Raw genomic sequence first — 14005 nt, 5'->3', positions numbered from 1 at the left:
GGACAGAGATGGGGGGGGGGGGGGGGGGTGGCTGCAGGTATTACACCTCTTGCGGCCAGGTGTAGAGGGTGGGTTGGTGGGGGAGCATGGAATTAACGAGGGAGTTACAGAGGGAATGGGCTCCGTGGAACACAAATGGGGTGGAGAGGAAATAAGTCTCTGGTAATGGGGTCTGACTGTAGGTGGCAGAAATGACAGAGGATAACGTCATATTAGTGGGGTGGAAGGTGAGAACCAGAGCTTTCAATCCTTGTTGCGGTTGGAGGGGAGGGGTTGAAGGGAAGAGTTACGGGAAGTGGAGGAGATGCACTAGAGGGCACTGTTGATCATATGGAAGAGGAAACTACAATATTGGAAATAGAAGGAATTGTTCCTCCTGGGAGGAGATACAACGGAAGAAGGCAGTGAAGGAGGCCCAGGACTTGCATGTCCTTGGCGGAATGAGAGGGGGAGTTGAAGTTGTCGGTGAGGTTGTATGGCGTGTGCGTCCCAGAGATGTTCCTCTGCCTCTGCGATATCTCTTCCCAGGAGGAACAATTCCACTCCAGGGCATCCCAGATGGCCTGCTATTTCAAGGACCACAATTTCCCCTCCCACGTGATCAACAGTGCCCTCCAGGGATCTCCTCCACTTCCTGCACCTCTGCCCTTGAACATCACCCCTCCAACTGCAAAATGGATAGAACGCCCCTTTGTCCTCACTTTCCATCCCACTAATACCCAATAAAGTGTATTATCCTCTACCATTTTTGCCACCTACAATCAGACCCCACCACCAGATACCTATTTCCCTCCCCACCCCTTTCTGCATTCCACAAAGATTATTCCCTCTCTGACTCCCTTGTTCACCCTCCACACTCGGCACCTTTCCTTGCCACCGCAAGAGGTGTAAAACCTGTAACACCACATTCCTGAAGAAGGGCTTATGCCCGAAACATCAACTCTCCTGCTCCCTGGATGCTGCTGGGCCCACTGTGCTTTTCCAGCGCCACACTGTTAAGGAACAGAGGCAAACCTTTGACTGGTCCAACTAATCCTACATTGAATTAGTTATTTTCTAAATATCTGTACATTTCTGTGCTCATCAAGAGCATGGATTAGGACAAGAGAAATTCAGGACAAATGTCAAAAAAAGTACTGCGCATCAGTAAACTTTTTCTGTAGTAATATATCATGCTTGGTTTCCTGGAAGCAAATTCAGAACTTGCTCCAAATCAGAAAGTTTACTATGAACATGCACTGTGCCAAATCAGAAAATGCTTAAAGCAAATAATCACGCCAAGAAATAGAATTAGGTACAGGCTGTCATTATTTTGCTTCAAGACAGAATAACATTTGTGATTTATCTAACTTTTGACTCTGAACCTTGGTAATTAAGCTGACTTCGAATAAACAGATCTCCATATGCCCAGTGAATACGAGCCAAACATGTTGGACTGCTGGCTGCATTCATGTTTCCTTCAGTCACTAACTAAAGACAAGCACAATTCAAAATAAAAAGAATACTATATTTTAATCTTAATTCTAATTTCGAATAGCATTTGGATGTTTTGTACATTTTGGAGGTCTTTTCACTTTGTTGATCAGGTGAACCTGGCACAGAAGCAAATTAAACATGGCATCAATTCAGATCAAACTGAAACACTGTCTCTATCAAAACTGCAGCTTTAATCCAAATTCAAAAGTTCAAAACTGAGAAGGGAAAAGAAACATTCCACTCAGTTGCTTTTTTTGTCAATGATAACAATGATACACATTCCATCAAACTCACCAACTACTTTCCACCTCCACAAAAATAATGGAGAAAGGTATAAGATAACAGTTGGATACCAAATTAGAAAACTTAAAAACAAAACCTGAACGAGTCAGCAAAATGCAAATCACATTACACAACTGTTCTTTTGGTTTCCAAAAACATGTTGCACAGGAGATTTAGAGTGAAAGGACGACTTGACCTGAACCCTTGCTCGAACACACAAACAAATCATTTCCATTTATTTCCTTTTCTTTCTTTTCCATCCACATCTAAAAGACTATTCTTACTCAAGAAAACTATATATAGCTCAGCTGTGCCAAGTGTCACAGGCAAGCTGGAGAAGTGATTGACTTATTATAGAATTCACAGTGTGGAAGCAGGCCATTTGCCCATCAAATCCACACCGACCTCTGAAGAGCATCCCACCCAGATGCATCCCCCTTACCCTATCCTGTAACTCTATTTCCCATGGCTAATCCACCTGCACATCTTTGGATTTTCTCCTGTTACTGACTTCTGTACATAGCAGAGATAGTTTCTATTTTTTAATTTTAATGTTAATGTTAAAAAAAATAAAGAAAATTGCATTTCCCTAAAATCTTTGTATTTAAAAAAAACATTATTTGGGGCTAAAATAAAATAGGGCTTATTACTGCAGTCAAAAACCAGGTGAAATGGTTTGTAAAATAGAATCATACACACATCCTTCCAACAAAGAAAGGAAAAGGGAGAGCAGAGAAGTTACAAATGATTTAAAATCAAAGATGTTCGTTCACATTAACTGGACCGTCCAGCAAGTTAACTTTTGGGTGAGGTTTTTTCAATTGACTAGAAGCTTCTTTTGCAGGAGCTCAGTCACAATCAAATTGCTGATAAAAGGAAAGTGTTCACTTTGCAGGCAACACAAGTCTCTTTTCAGGAATCAGACTTTTTAGGAAATATTGAAGTCACAGACAGAAACTCAGCTAAGCCTAGAGCTGATCATTCTTGGGGTGTTACAAGCAGACACGCTCATAGAACTCTTGAGTGGATTCTATACAGGGTTTTGTGTAACTGCAGCATAACGTCTGAGTCCTTATACTCCAGCCCTTCACATGAAGGCTAACATTCCACTAGCCTTTCTGACTATTGTCAATACTTGTGCATGGAATTTTAAAGAGCTGTGGACCTGAACCCCAATTCCCATTGGACATCCACTTTAAGTCTTCTAAAAAAAACTTGATCTTTTCCTTTTCAATCTGAAATGGACAACCTCATGCTTATATTAAAATATATCTGCCACAGCTTTGCCCATTCACCTAATCTATCAATATCTTGTAATGTTATCCTCTGAGTTGTCTTGGAATTTTAAACTAAAAATGTTCCTAGAGAGCAGATGGTTTGAGACAAGATGATCAGTGAATGACAAAAATGAAAAGTTAAAAAGAAGAAGTTAACTTGTATTTTTGTGTAATAACCTGACAGGGTGCATGTCAGTTCTAACTTTCAGAACATGAATTCACAAATTTTGTAACTCAGCTTTGCTACTTACGGGAATTTGCAAGAATACAAGTACAATTGTTCTTCGTGGGCTTATCTCTGGGTGGAAGACTTATGTACAGGCATGACTGGTACAATAAGCAATGTAGTTGTTCTTTCCATAAACTTTATGTATCTAGGAAACCTTCCATCCTGCTTTGCAAATTTTACGTTTAAATATTTTCAATGCCTGTGGCAAAAGCCCTACTACCGAATTAGATAGCAGACATTGAAGAATTTTACTGAAGAATTCAAATTTTTGTATCCGAATAATTCCTTGTAATTTGTCCAGAGGATCTTTTTTTCAGTTATACAACCTTGTTTTTTTTTTGTTATATGGACCATTGCTGGATATTCTTTAAATGACTGCTATCAAATGCAGATTGAGAAAGATGACTGCTCCAGAAATGTTCAGCATTACCTAAAAGGTGAAGTAAAGTCACCACATTCCTATAATGGCAGACAATTCATGATGGTCTAAAGCTGAGGGTCACCATGTCTCAGGCAAGGGGAAAGATTTAGAAAGGGCAATCTTCATGGCAACCTCAAACTGTAAGGGAATTGAGCTGTTGGCATTGCTCTACATTGCAAACCTGCTATCAGGCAAATGACCAACCCCCAGATTGCAGCAATTACCGAATCAAAAGCAACTCATCATCTCCTTGCATTGTATTAACATTCACCCAAGCCAACATTACAGATTTGCATGAGATGTCTACTTCAATCAGCTTTAAACGCAGGAGACAATCAAACCCATTAAAGCTTGACTTGATGCAAATATTACAAGTGCAACTATTACAATAATAAAATAATTTCTCATGAAAGATCTTCAAAACCACCACATTAACTAACTGTTTCAACCAGAAACCCTCATCACATGACTGAAACATCTGGTCTGTTTGAACCATGACTAATTATTTAACTATAACTATTGTTCATTAGTCTGCTTGTAATAGACACCAAATCTTAGGAAGGGTGTTTTGGCCCTGGAGGGAGTTCAACAGTGGTTTGCAAGATGATACCAGGACTTCAGATGTTAAGCTCATTTTCTGGAATTTAGAAGGTTAAAGGGTGATCTAGTCAAGGTTTTCAGGATATTAATAGGGAAAGATAGGCTGATAAAGATGAACTATTTCCACTGATTGAAGATTCTAAAATTAGGGGTCACAGTCAAAGGATTAATGCCAGACCATTCAGGACAATGTGAGGAACGACGGAGAGACAGGCATAGCTGGGGCCCATTCGGGTGCCCATGGCTACTCCTTTGATTTTGAGGAAGTGGGAGGATTGGAAAGAGAAGTTGTTGTCAGAAAACACTTCTACATTTCATCAAAGAAAATGGCAGAGGAACTGAATAAAGTACTTCGTATTGGTTTTCACAATGGAAGACACCAGCAACAGCCAAGAACCTCAGGGGAATCAGAGGTGAATATAGTGGCTATCACTTAGGAGGGGAAAGTGAGAGGTCTGAAGGTGGATAAATACACTAAACAAATTACACCCCAGAGTTCTGAAGGAGATCGTGGAGACAACTTGAGTCATCTTTCAGAATTATTGGAGTCAGGGAGAGTCCATGGGACTGGAAAATGGTTAATATAACAGCCCTATTTAAGAAGGGAGCGAGGCAAAAGACAGGAAACTATAGGCTGGTTATCCTGACCTCGGACAGTCCATTATTAAGGATGAGTTTGCTGTGTACTTAGAAGTGCATAGTAAAATAGGATTGAATCAGCATAGCTTCATTACTGTTTAAGGAAGAGAGTTCCAAACCTCCACTACTGTTTGTGTGTAGACTATTCGGCACAGGAGCAGATTTACACCAATTGGCTCATTCAGTCTGCTTCACTATTCAATCATGGCTGATATCTTTCTCAACCCCATTTTTCAGCCTTCTCCCCATAACCTTTGATCCCTTTACTAATGCTTCACAAATCTATTAGAATTCATTGAGGTAACAAGTTAGACAAAGGACAGCCAATGGATGTAATCTATCTGGATCTCCACAAAGCCTGTCATAAGGTGCCACACAGGAGGTTGTTAATCAAGAGCATGATGTTCGGGGCAAGTACTGGTGTGGATAGGGAATTGGCTAACTGGCAGAAGGCAAACAGTAGTGATAAAAGGGAGTCTTTTTCTGCTGGTGACTAGTGGAGTTCTGTAGAGGTTGGTGTTGAGATCACAACTAATAACAATATAGATTAATAATCTGGATGAAGGAACTGAGGATATTGTTGCTAATTTTGCAGTTGACACAAAGATAGATGGAGGTGTTGAGGAAGTGGGGAGGCTGCAGAAGAACTTGGAGAAGGTCGGAGAGTGGGTTAAGAAGTGACAGATGGAAGACAATGTAGGAGAGTGTGATGTTATATACTTTAATAGGAAGAATAGAAGTATCGGCTATTTTCTGATTAGGGAAAAGCTTCAAAAATCCGAACTACAAAGGGACTTATTAGTCTAAGCTCAGGACACTCTTACAATTAAGACACAGATTTAGTTAGCAGTTAGGAAGGCAAATGCAAGGTCAAGAGAGCTAGAATGCAAGAACAAGGATGCAATGTTGAGGCGATGTAAAGTTATGGTCAGACTGCATCTGGAATATTGTGAGCAGTTTTGGGCCCTGTATCTAAGAAAGGATGTGCTGGTTTTGGGAGAGGGTGCACAGGAAGTTGACAAGCATGATCCCAGGGATGAAGGGCTGTTGAGGAATCTTGTTTGTACTCGGTAGAGTTTAGATGGATGATATGGGAGTATCTGATTGAAAAACTTACAGAATACTGAGAAGGCCTGGATTGAGTGCACATGGAGAAGATGCTTCCAGTAGTAAGACAGACTAGGATCCAAGGGCACTGCCTCAGAGTGAAGGGCTGACCCTTTAGAACTGAGGGGAGGAGAAATTTCTTCAGCTAGGTGGTGGTGAATCTGTCGAAATCATCGTCACATAGGGCTATGGAAACCAAACTACTGAGTGAATTAAGGACAGAGAAAGATAACCTCTTAATTAGTAAAGGGATCAAAGGTTATGGGAGGAAGGCTGGAAAATGGGGTTAAGAAAGATATCAGCCATGAATGAATAGTGCAGCAGACTAATTAGTGTAATTCTGCTCCTAAGCCTAATAGTCTATACACAAACATTAGTGGAGGTTTGGAACTCTCTTTCTTAAATTCTCATCACTGCTAATTCAATTGTGAATTTTAAATCTGAGATAGACAAATTTTTATTATGCAAGTGTATGAAGGGATTTAGGGCATGGCAGGCATATGTAGTTTGGCCTCAAATCAGCCATGATCATATTGAATGGGTAGCAGGCTCAAGGGGCTAAATGACCTCTCTTGTTCCTAGGATAAGCTTCAACATAGAGTCATATAGAACATAACAGGCCCTTCGGTCCTTAGTGCTTGGCCCATGACCTTGAAAAGCACAGCCGTCAGGCAGCATCTGAGGAGCAGGAGAGTTGACGTTTCGACCATAAGCTCTTCATCAGGAATACTTGAAACATTGACTCTCCTGCTCCTCGGATGCTGCCTGACCAGCTGTACTTTTCCAGCACCACACTTTTTGATTCTTCTCTCCAGCATGTGCCGTCCTCACATTCTCCATGGCCTTGAATGTCATCACATTTCAAGTGCTCATCCATAAATTTTTAAAGGTTAAGAGGTTTGCTGTCTCAACTACCCTTCCAGGCAGTGTATTCCAGATTCCCAACACCATGGGTGAAAACATATTCTCTCAGATCCCCTCTAAACCTCCTGCCTTCACCTTAAAATTATGCCATCTCATTATTAACCTTTCAACTAAGGGGAACAGCTGCTGCCTATCCACCCTGTTCATTCCCCTCAATCTTACACACTTCAATTAGGTGACCCTTCAATCTTTTCTGTCTCTCAAGAAAACAATCTGAGCCTGTCCAGACTCTCTTCATAGCAAAAATGCTCCAACCCAGGCAACCATCTGGTGAATCTCTTCTACAACCCCTCCAATGAAATCACATCCTTTCTATAGTGCAGCGACTAGAACTGCACACAGTACCCCATTTGTGGCCTAACCAAAGTTTTGCATCGGTAAAACATAACCTCCCTTCTCTTATAATCTGTGCCACGACTATTAAAGGCAAATTCCTGTACACCACTGTAACTATAATATTAATCTGTCCTGCCACCTCAGGGATCTATGGACAAGCACTGCAAGATCCCACCATCCTCCAAGCTTCCTAATATTCTGTCACTTATTGAGTATTTCCTTATCTTGTTCCCAAGTGTATCACCTCACACTTTTCAGTGTTAAATTCCATCTGCCATTGATCTGCCCTTCTGATCAACCCACCTATATCTTTCTGTAACCTAAGATTTTCTCCTTCATAATTAAACACCTACCAATCTTCATGTCATCAGGCGAATGGAATGAGGGATTTAGTGGAGGGAAAGCTTCTTTGATTAGCTGTACCTGCTTTCTCTCAAAAATGTCAATGGTGCACAGAAGAATCAGTTTCTATTTGGGTGGAGGCAGAGGCCACTTTTCCCTGGGTTACACAATTTAAATTTTATATTCGCTGCACAGGCTTCCAAGGGGTCAGAAAGTCAACAGTGAAAGTGAGACAAGAGATTTGGCTCCATAAATTAAATAGCATAAAAAATGTTACAAGGTGTGATTTATGTGCCAGGAGCAGGTGTCCTAAGCCCTGACCCTCAGTGAAGCAGCCAATCTCCCCTTTGTCAATCACTGACTTTTCTTTCCCCACTCATCACTCTTCAGATAGATTTGCTGACCAACTCCTTCTCTGGCTCTGGTAACTATCTCAATGCTGTGATCACAGTCAGTCTCTGCTCCTACTCTCATTGCTATAACTGGATTAGTGATCAGTAATGCAGAACAAGTAAAAGATGAAACAGATGGAATGTTGAGATAAACTAAAACTGACTTTACACATGAAAGGAAAAATTATTCCAGGTGATATATTTCGTACATTGCAAGAAATAGAGGACCAGAGGAAGCAGTACTATAGAACAGTACTACAGGCTCAGTAGCTTGCACTGCTGCCTCATAGCACCAGGGACCCAGGTTCGATTCCAGCCTCAGGTGACTGTCTGTGTGGAGCGTGCACATTCTCCTCATGTCCGTGTGGGTTTCCTCCGGATGCTCCAATTTCCTCCCACAGTCCAAAGATATACAGGTTAGGTGAATTGGCCATGCTAAATTGCTAAGCTTAGGTGCATTAGTCAGGGGTCAATGTTGAGTAATAAAGTAGGTGAATGGGTTTGGGTGGGATACTTTTCAGAGGGTTGGTATGGATTTGTTGGGCCGAAGGACCTGTTTCCACAGTGTAGGGATTCTAACGATTCTAATAAATCAACTATGGGGTAGAGATAATTGACGAGAATGGAGTGCTTAATAGTATTGAAGGCAGCAGAGATATTAAGGAAGCACTTATACATGTCATTTTAATTTTGATCAATGGGATTTCAATATGGGTTTGATGGAAAACTGAGTAGATGGTTCCACAGTAATGCATTTGCAAGGCCTGTGCTCCAGAACCTTGTCAAAAACACGGAAAGGAAGTAGTAGTTAGTAAGTAAGAGAAATTGAATAGATTTTCAGAAGAGAGGAGTGAATACAGAGATTTATTAGAGATACAGGATCCAAAACAGAGAAAAACGGGTGGGTTGATAAAAACAATGGTAAAAATTAGCAAGATTTTAATTTGGGGTTGCTGGTGGTGCAGGTGTTGATCATAATCCAGAGCTGAAGAAGACTGTTGGAGATGGTAAGAGCTATGTGCTCATGGAGGGGTCTATAAAAAGGGGTTTATGGGTAGGGACATAAGAATAGATGTTTTTGGTTTGGGATACTAAGACATATATGACCTGTCTGAACTGAGAATAAATAGCTCCTGTGGATGTGGTCAAAAATAATAATTTTTTTGGAAACAGGACTTTGCAACTGATTTTCTGCTCCAGAATGATCTTAGATTGGTTAGAAACAGCAGAACTTCAGGTGATAAAGCCAAAATTTCTGCAAAAAATAGTGACAAAATGAATGTCCTGATAACTAAATTCCAGTTACTTTATAGTTGTTAAGAATATCTTCAATAAGACATTTCAGTCTGTTCAGTTTTAAAATTTTTAAACAGCCGTGTCTAGTGATAACTGATGTTTCAACACAACACGATACACAAAGGTTTCCATTTACCTTGTTCTGCGTATTAAGAGTAAAAATATGGTCTTTTCTTTCCAGGAGTTTAGATGCATAGGCAATATTAACAGCAGTTTCTTGTTTATCTCCTGTTAAGACCCAAATCTTTATCTTTGCCTTTCGAAGTGCCATAATAGTCTCTGGGACACCTTCCTGTAAACGATCTACAATGCCCGTAGCACCTAAACATAGAATTAGAAATTACAATATTTGTTATTTCCACACAAAATCACACTGATTGATTCAAACAGTTAGTCACGATTATTTATTGAGAATTATGTTTTCTGATGTATCTAAAATCAGAGTATGAATTCACAGCTTAATTGAAATACATGAAAACAACTCCAAGATTCAATTCCTCATCATCTTCAAAGCTGCTGGATTTAAGGTTCAGACATATGGAAAACTGCTTCTGCTGCCTTTATGTGATCTGTTTTAAATGTATGGAAACCAGGTGAGATGGGATCAAGTTGATTCATAGTCTTGTGGTTGAATGTAATATATTACAAACCTTACCTTGGCATGTATCACCATTCTAAACTTTATCACCTGTTGCCAACTTTACACATTTATGAAAGCGAATTGCACGCATATAAACCAATGGAGAAATGATGGCATTAGTGGTAAGATAATTGGACTAGTAATGCAGAGGACTAGGCTAGTGCTCTGGGTATACAAGTTCAAATTCCACAACAGCAGCATGTGAAATTTAAATTCCATTCATTCAAAAGTCTGAAATTCAAAGCTAGTCATTACTAATACTCCTGCCAAACGTACGTGGTCTACATGTAATGTGATAGACTGCACCTGGAAATGGCCTTGCAAGCTCAGATTAATGGAAGATCTTGCCAATGATGTACAAATCAAATATTTATTTTTTAAATGGTTGCATTGTCACATTGCAGTTTGAAGCCTTCCAAGCTCCTTAAAAAGAGAGATTCTCAACCAGGCAGTGCATGAACCATTCATAGATAAATTTTCTCAGCCTGAGGTTTATTAAACCAAAACCTAGTCTTGGTTTTATAATATGGGGCAGAGGAATAAGGTGTGCTGAGGGAGGTTTTAGAAGTAAAAAGGACCATTATTATTTCAATTAATTCTACCTTCCAAATGATAAGTTTTGCTACTTACTTGTGAAATATCACCTTAGATCAAAGCATTGTACAAATACAAATTTTATGACTTTAAGGTGGAATGTTGCTATGCTCGTTGATCCAGTAACCTCCCACCTTCTAACCTTTTGTCACCTGAGAATACACATAACCTTAATTCCCTTTGAGAGGTTTTCTGCAACTGCGCTTATTAACTTGTTCTTCTATTAAAGGGAATGTCTAAAATGTCAGACTGGCGTGAAAAATGGGAAAAGCCCGGTCCTCCTGCAATGGCACACAAGATGATTTAATTCTTCTTAAAAATAATTGAGAAAAGTATGTCTTTTACAGCAGATGCAATCATAAGTCCAGCTTCATCAGTTAAAAACAATCAAACCCCCACAATCTAAGCAATCCATATATATTTGAATAAAGATATAAACAATCATTTTAACATGCACAAAAACAGCTTCAATGGGCTGAAATTTTACTGGCTTTGATGATTTTGAGAATTCACAATCAAAAATGGACATTGACCCTGTTGATCCTTCCTGACCTTCCGCTTTTGCAATCTTACTGAAACAGGCCAATTAAAAGGTCACCTCTGGGAACACATCCAATTCAGGATAATGGGTAGACGAGACACCAAACTGCCTTATTGAGAAAGACTAAAATTGTCAGCATACCAGAAGATCAAGACGTTACTGCAAGAAGGATACAAGGATTCTCTTGGAGTTTTCGAATTTAATGCATGCATGTGGCCACAGTTTCCAGCCATTCCTGTGGAAAAGAACAGCCTTCACAAGTCAGCTGGTGGCAACTGCTGTGGCTGAAACAGCCCTCGTGTGAAAAATAGGAGGGCTTGCTTTACACTCAGGAAGATATCCATCTGCAATCTACCTACAAGTGAGTACTTAAATATTCAAATTGTCTACCCGCCGCTGCCAGGGATGGCCTATTTACGTCAAGATGGTCTCTGATCCAACATCAGCATTTCAAAATTTCCTCCTGATTCCACCTTCAAGTCCAATTCCTGGGAATCAGAAACGTCCCAACTATAGAATTAATCACCACCTGCTGAGCAAGGTAAGTAACCAAGTAAACAATCAGAAAAAAAATTGAATATATTCCTAACACAATACTAAAATAAATATGTTAAGCCAAACAGCTATAACAATATACATCATTCCATCCTTTTGTTCTTGCAATTATTTACCAAGCAGTGTTAGGTTAGTTTCCAGCTTAAGAGCTGATTCAAATAGTAGCTCCTCTTGGTTATCAATACTTGTCTCTGCTAATAGATGAAATTGTAGCCACTTTGAGTATTCAGAATCATTCATCACCTACAGAAAAGAAAGTATGATGCTTAGAATGAGGCATCTTCAGCCAAACAGTATTTAAATATGAACATGAGCACTATACATCTGTCCAAGAATAACCTATTGTCACAAGAGAATTTGATAATTTTTTTTAGCACTTTCTGTTTATTTATTTATATTGACACAGTTAACTTATTCCAAGGTGAATGAATGTCAGGTTTTCTTTCACATTTCACAAAATGCAACATGATCACCTTTGGAAACACGAAATTATCAGTTTTAACAGACAATGAAGCTATGTATTTTTGAACATCTGCAAGGTTTTTACAATGATGTCATTTCAGTTTTCTGACTGAACATTGGCAGGAGTTGCCGAATTAAGATATCAATAAACAATCAGGAATGCACAAAATCAAGCAAATTATATTCTATCTCCAAGATAACTCATTTGTTTCTGACACTGAATGGTATTAAGACTACTCAAAGATATTAGAATCCAGCTTTTGAGTGTTTTCTTTCAAGTTAAAAATCACACAATACGAGGTTATAGTCCAACAGGTTTATTTGGTAGTACTAGCTTTTGGTGCGCTGCTTCTTCATCAGGTAGCGTTGTGGAGAAAATACAGAGAATCACCAGGAGACGCAGAGAGTTCTTCAAGAAGTAGGTCTTTTATTTGCAAACAAAAAACCATGACACTGAGAAAGCAGATTCTCGAATGCCCCCGAACCTCAGGTCCATGGATTTTTTTTTAATCATGTTTCTGTTAGCTTATCTGCATGTCCAACTATATTAATCAAAGTACCTCACTCTAGCTACACAATAAACCAGCGATGTTACTTCCCATTATCTCTTTAGTTGTACATTCTACTTAATGTTATTCTAATGTCACAGTTAGATATTTATTGCTAACTCTGCTACAGTGATCTTCCATTCCAGACTAACCTGTCATGATAGATACTTAGCTATTGCATCTATTACAATAGTCTCCTGTCTCAAGCTGACTCTACTAACTATTAATTAGATATTTTAATGTCATGTCCTAAATATTTATGGTCCCAATCCTGTCATAATAACACTTAACAGAGAAACCTGCTTTATTACTTGTGTTATCTCATCTCACCACAGTGACCTTTTAGCCTTAACCTTACTCTGCTAATTTGTGCAAGAGCATTCCACTATTCTTATCCCATCCTACCTTCCACAGACCACAGATTGCCGGTGGTCTTCATGCTTTAACCCTTCCCATGCTTTCATGGTTCTTTATTTTCCATAGTAGCTAGTGGGGCAGGATCATAGGACACAGAATTTATTGTAAAAGAGCACAGATTTCTGTTAAGTCTGTCATCTTTGAGAATGGATTGCAGGTTTCCATTCATCAGTATTTCAGAATTGTATTTACAGATACATTCTATTTTGTCCAAAAAGCACACAATCTGTAGGCAGTCAATCCTTGTGGAATGTTATAAATTCCTACTTTGAAACTAGAACCAGCCTGACTCAAGATTAGGATACAGACAGACTGTAACCTCACACTTTTAATGCATTTTCTGGGCTGAGATGTCACTTTTCTTTATAAAAATGTAAGTCATCTCGGGAATGTGGCTTGAAAGAAGTTCTGAGATTTACATAGTAATGAATCAAAACCTGCAAACCCTTCTAAAAAATGAAAGGCACAACAGCAATCTAGGTTTATTCAATATATTGCATCAATGTATGACACTATGATTTTTTGCGATAAATTCTGTGTCCTATGATCCTGATCCATGGGCTACCTGATGAAGGAGCAGCGCTCCGAAAGCTAGTAGTTCTAAATAAACCTGTTGGAATATAACCTGGTGTTGTATGACTTTAACTTTGTTCACCCCACTCCAACACTGACACCTCCACATTATGGCTACCTTCTTTCAAGCTGTTATTCTATACCAATGCTTTAGCTGATGACCCAGCTGTGATGCTGAATACCAACTGTCTTCATTAGGGAAGATGATGAAAATGTCACAAATCGAAGAGGTAGAAATTAGATTAGATAGGATTAAAAATAGAAATTAGAAGTTGGGAAAATCTCAAAAATAAATCACTGGTCCACTAGACTACTGAAGGGAAGTAAGAGTTGAAAATACAGAGTTGGTTGCCC

At 39.3% G+C, this 14005-nt stretch overlaps 1 protein-coding gene across 5 annotated transcripts in view; it reads right to left on the bottom strand.

Moving 5' to 3' along the window:
• The window catches only part of atp10d (ATPase phospholipid transporting 10D), a 218547-nt gene that overhangs the window by 42572 nt on the left and 161970 nt on the right, over positions 1 to 14005 (bottom strand). For all 5 annotated transcript variants that reach the window (XM_072568569.1, XM_072568561.1, XM_072568552.1 and 2 more), the window contains 2 exons: positions 11768 to 11894; positions 9458 to 9642 (listed from right to left, as the gene is read on the bottom strand). In XM_072568569.1, the coding sequence (XP_072424670.1) occupies positions 9458 to 9642; positions 11768 to 11894 (312 nt within the window). The remainder of the gene's footprint in view (positions 1 to 9457; positions 9643 to 11767; positions 11895 to 14005) is intronic.

This window comes from Chiloscyllium punctatum, chromosome 1 (assembly GCF_047496795.1).
Source record: "Chiloscyllium punctatum isolate Juve2018m chromosome 1, sChiPun1.3, whole genome shotgun sequence".
NCBI classification, from domain to species: domain Eukaryota; kingdom Metazoa; phylum Chordata; class Chondrichthyes; order Orectolobiformes; family Hemiscylliidae; genus Chiloscyllium; species Chiloscyllium punctatum.
The sequence above is the reverse complement of the archived record's forward strand: the minus strand, read 5'-3'. Positions and strand labels throughout refer to the sequence as shown.